Source organism: Limulus polyphemus, unplaced genomic scaffold, assembly GCF_000517525.1.
Source record: "Limulus polyphemus unplaced genomic scaffold, Limulus_polyphemus-2.1.2 Scaffold4182, whole genome shotgun sequence".
Taxonomy (NCBI): domain Eukaryota; kingdom Metazoa; phylum Arthropoda; class Merostomata; order Xiphosura; family Limulidae; genus Limulus; species Limulus polyphemus.
This window is the reverse complement of record NW_013669792.1, coordinates 46,245-50,434: the sequence shown is the minus strand read 5'-3', so window position 1 is coordinate 50,434 and position 4,190 is coordinate 46,245. Positions and strand designations below refer to the sequence as shown.

The following is a 4,190-nucleotide window of genomic DNA, read 5'->3' as shown; positions in this document are numbered from 1 at the left end:
GGGTTTTATGTGAACACACTGTGAGTCTTTAACACCTGGGTTTTATGTGAACACACTATGAGTCTTTAACACCTGGGTTATATGTGAACACATGGAAACTTATTAAATATCAGTGGTTTTATGTGAACACACTATGAGTCTTTAACACCTGGGTTATATGTGAACACATGGAAACTTATTAAATATCAGTGGTTTTATGTGAACACACTATGAGTCTTTAACACCTGGGTTATATGTGAACACATGGAAACTTATTAAACATCAGTGGTTTTATGTGAACACACTGTGAGTCTTTAACACCTGGGTTATATGTGAACACATGGAAACTTATTAAACATCAGTGGTTTTATGTGAATACACTGTGAGTCTTTAACACCTGGGTTATATGTGAACACACTGTGAGTCTTTAACACCTGGGTTATATGTGAACACATGGAAACTTATTAAACATCAGTGGTTTTATGTGAACACACTGTGAGTCTTTAACACCTGGGTTATATGTGAACACACTGAGCCCTTAACAACTTGGTTTTACATGAACACATAGAAACATATTAAACATCAGTGGTTTTATGTGAACATACTGTGAGTCCTTAAGGCCTGGGTTTTATGTCAACACACTATGGGTCTTTAACATCAGTGTTATATGTGAACAAACAGAGTTTTTAACACTTTGGTTTTATGTGCACATAGTGCAAGTCCTTAACACCTGGGTTATACATGAACACACCAAGTTTTAACACCTTGGATGTATGTGCACATAGTGCAAGTCCTTAACATCAAGGTTATACATTAACACACTGAGTCTTTAACACCTTGTGTTTGTATTAATACAGGTTTTTAAAATCTTTATGTAGTATATATATCTGCTCTGCACATTGCACATCTATATACTTCACTTATGTATCATAGCAGAGAAACTTTAGAACATTTTAAGATGAAATAGTGTTACTTCTAATAAAATCTGAAAAATTCCACATCTTCATTTACTTTATGAAACAGAAAACATTCTCAATTAGCAATATGTTCCTAATGTTTTATAACAATAAACAAACTTTTCAATAATTTTAAAAAACAAAAAACAGGTTGTCAATGTATGTAGTATATGATAATATAATCAACTAGTTTCTTCAAAACCAAAGAAAAACTAAAATGTAAGAAATCCTCATAAAATGCTCACAAATTAATCCTCATCATCTGAAAATATAATTGCAAGAGTTAACAATTACCATTCTTTCCAACTGAGACGTCTGAAGCCGACCTCTCTCACCCATGCTTGATCTCCACACTATATCAAGTTTGCCAATGCTGGTGACACCTTTCAATAGCTTTTTATCTCCTTCACTTTCTGCCCTAGGAGTCAAGCAGAAGAGATACTGACGGCTATCCAATGGATTGAGGCAATTCACTTCACCAAACACTAGGCTACAACTGTCATGAATATCTCATTATTAGAATGATTTTGTCAATACAATTCACAACCATTTTATAGTACAAAAATGCCACAGATACAGTTACAAGACAAATTATCAACCATTTTACAGTACAATAATACCACAGATACAGTTACAAGACAAATTCTCAACCATTTTACAGTACAACAATACCACAGGTAGAGCTACAGCTATTAGAATGTGTAACCACTTGACACTAAACACACAGAAGACATAAGAACTACATGCAAAAATTATGTACAAAAACTATCAACTTAACATGATAGAAGTTGTAAAACATTTAGAATTCTCACCCATTATCTAACATATTTAGCTGACGAGCAATGAAATTCTGAGATGGTTCTAATGAGACCCGTTCCAAACAAATAGGAATAGAGGTAATATTCTGGAGCTGGGCTTCTAGGTAAACTTCATCGGACTATGGAAGAAAATGTGACTTATAACAAACTTTTTTCTTTCATTAAACATTTCACCAACGTTTTTATATGAACTTTAAAATAATCACTTACTTTATAATCTTACATTGTTACTGAGTCTAATTAAAATAAATAGGTATATATTTTTTCTTGATGTGCCTCAGTGTAAGCTAAGTAAAAAATATACATATACTTAAAAGTTTATTCATGGAAAACTTCCAAACAGATCATGATTTTTTTTAGGGCCAAGTATGATAATAATAATAAGTAAATAGAAAATTCTTTTTCTATGAATATTTTACTGAAAAGTAGGTGAAATATAACCAGATTTTAAACTGACAAGATAATTGAGCTACTGTTTGAGGTAAACTAAGCAGCAGTCAGTATCAAACTACTACTTAAGGTTAGAGCTGGGCAATTAGTAATATTTGATAATCAATTAACTAAGGGCTGCAGTAATCAATTACAGTCAATCAATCTATGATATATACCAGCAAAGAAAGAAAAACTGGTTGTGAGTGTTATCAGACAGTTGCTTTCTCTCTAGTCAGAGGAAAAACAAAGTTGGTGATGGGTGCTACTATTCAGTAGTTCATAACTGATGACATTGATAGACAGCCTTCGTAGCTTTGCCATATGATGACAATGATAGATAGCCTCAGTAGCTTTACCATAACTGATGACAATGATAGATAGCCTCAGTAGCTTTACCATAACTGATGACAATGATAGATAGCCTCAGTAGCTTTACCATAACTGATGACAATGATAGATAGCCTTAGTAGCTTTGCCGTATGATGACATTGATAGATAGCCTTAATGGCTTTACCATAACTGATGACAATGATAGATAGCCTCAGTAGCTTTACCATAACTGATGACAATGATAGATAGCCTTAGTTGCTTTGCCATATGATGACAATGATAGATAGCCTCAGTAGCTTTACCATAACTGATGACAATGATAGATAGCCTTAGTAGCTTTACCATAACTGATGACAATGATAGATAGCCTCAGTAGCTTTACCATAACTGATGACAATGATAGATAGCCTTAGTAGCTTTGCCATAACTGATGACAATGATAGATAGCCTCAGTAGCTTTGCCATAACAAAGACAGGGCAAACAAGTTTCGCAACAACTGGATCAAGCCTGACATCAATCCTGAGATTACTCATCTTTAATCATCATAGATTGACAAACTTGAAGTAAAAACAAAAACAGCTTATAAGGTTAGAATTGTATAAATACTCCATTATGTAGCTTTGTGCTTAAAAACAGGTAAACATAACCACACCATTTTGTTAGTTGTAATAACCAAAAATAGTAAGAACAGAAACCCTAATTTTGATTAGTTCATTATTTAACAAAATTTATTTAATCAAAAACATTAACTTCCATTAGTTGGTTATTTTTGTCACAATCAACATAATTCAAATGTTAATTAATCAATTGTTAGAATAACAAAATAGAGCAATAATTAAAAATATTCATTTTCATTAATGTATTTAATCATAACATGGCTTAATCCATTAGTTTACATGAAACTACTTAATGTAATCACTAGTTATAGGTAATTGACTTTACAGATTCATCAATTAAATTTCCCAGTTCTACCTAAAGGAAAATGACAAATATTTGATCTACCGCATAAGGTAGACTACCAGATAGTCAATCTATTACCTGAGGTAAACTAAATGTTCTAATAAATTATTAGATTCTATATAATTAAAGATAAACTTTATTACTTTAATGTGAAGACAAAGTAGTGATAAAAGAATAGTAATGTATTTGGTTCTTAAACATTAGGCTTAACAGTTACAGTGTTGACAACAGGTTGCTGGTATTTGGTATTGAGTATTTATTTTCAGGCTATACGTATAAATACAATGGTTAAGACTAGTGTAGGAGTAAACGTTCACAGTTTGTTAGGGGTGTAATGGGTGCAATGAGTGGGTTTTATTTGAGAACTCAGGACTGACATGTACTTGTAAGGAAGCTAGTAATGAAGATGTGCAATTTTTATGTAGAGTTTGTAGGTTGAAGAAGACGTTGGAGGCAATCATGATTAAAGTAGAGGAGATAGATAAAGAGAACTGTAGATTATGGGAAATGGCAGCAGAATTTCAAGAGGAGCTTAACCTTTTACATGTAAGGAATACATCAGCTAACACTGACTTTCAGGAAATTAGAAAGAGTACTATTAGAGTAAAAAGAAGTGAATTTAGTTATAATGAGCCTATTCTGTTGAGCAACAAATTTCATCCCTTGGCTTCTCCAGATGAGGAACTATTGGAGGGAAGGAAAACAAAAGGGTCA

General features: G+C 32.6%; 1 protein-coding gene across 2 annotated transcripts in view; it reads right to left on the bottom strand.

Annotated features, from left to right (window-relative positions):
• The window catches only part of LOC106470720 (trafficking protein particle complex subunit 13-like), a 39,114-nt gene that overhangs the window by 7,165 nt on the left and 27,759 nt on the right, over window positions 1–4,190 (bottom strand). For both annotated transcript variants that reach the window (XM_022399357.1, XM_013931284.2), the window contains 2 exons: window positions 1,748–1,872; window positions 1,230–1,431 (listed from right to left, as the gene is read on the bottom strand). In XM_022399357.1, the coding sequence (XP_022255065.1) occupies window positions 1,230–1,431; window positions 1,748–1,872 (327 nt within the window). The remainder of the gene's footprint in view (window positions 1–1,229; window positions 1,432–1,747; window positions 1,873–4,190) is intronic.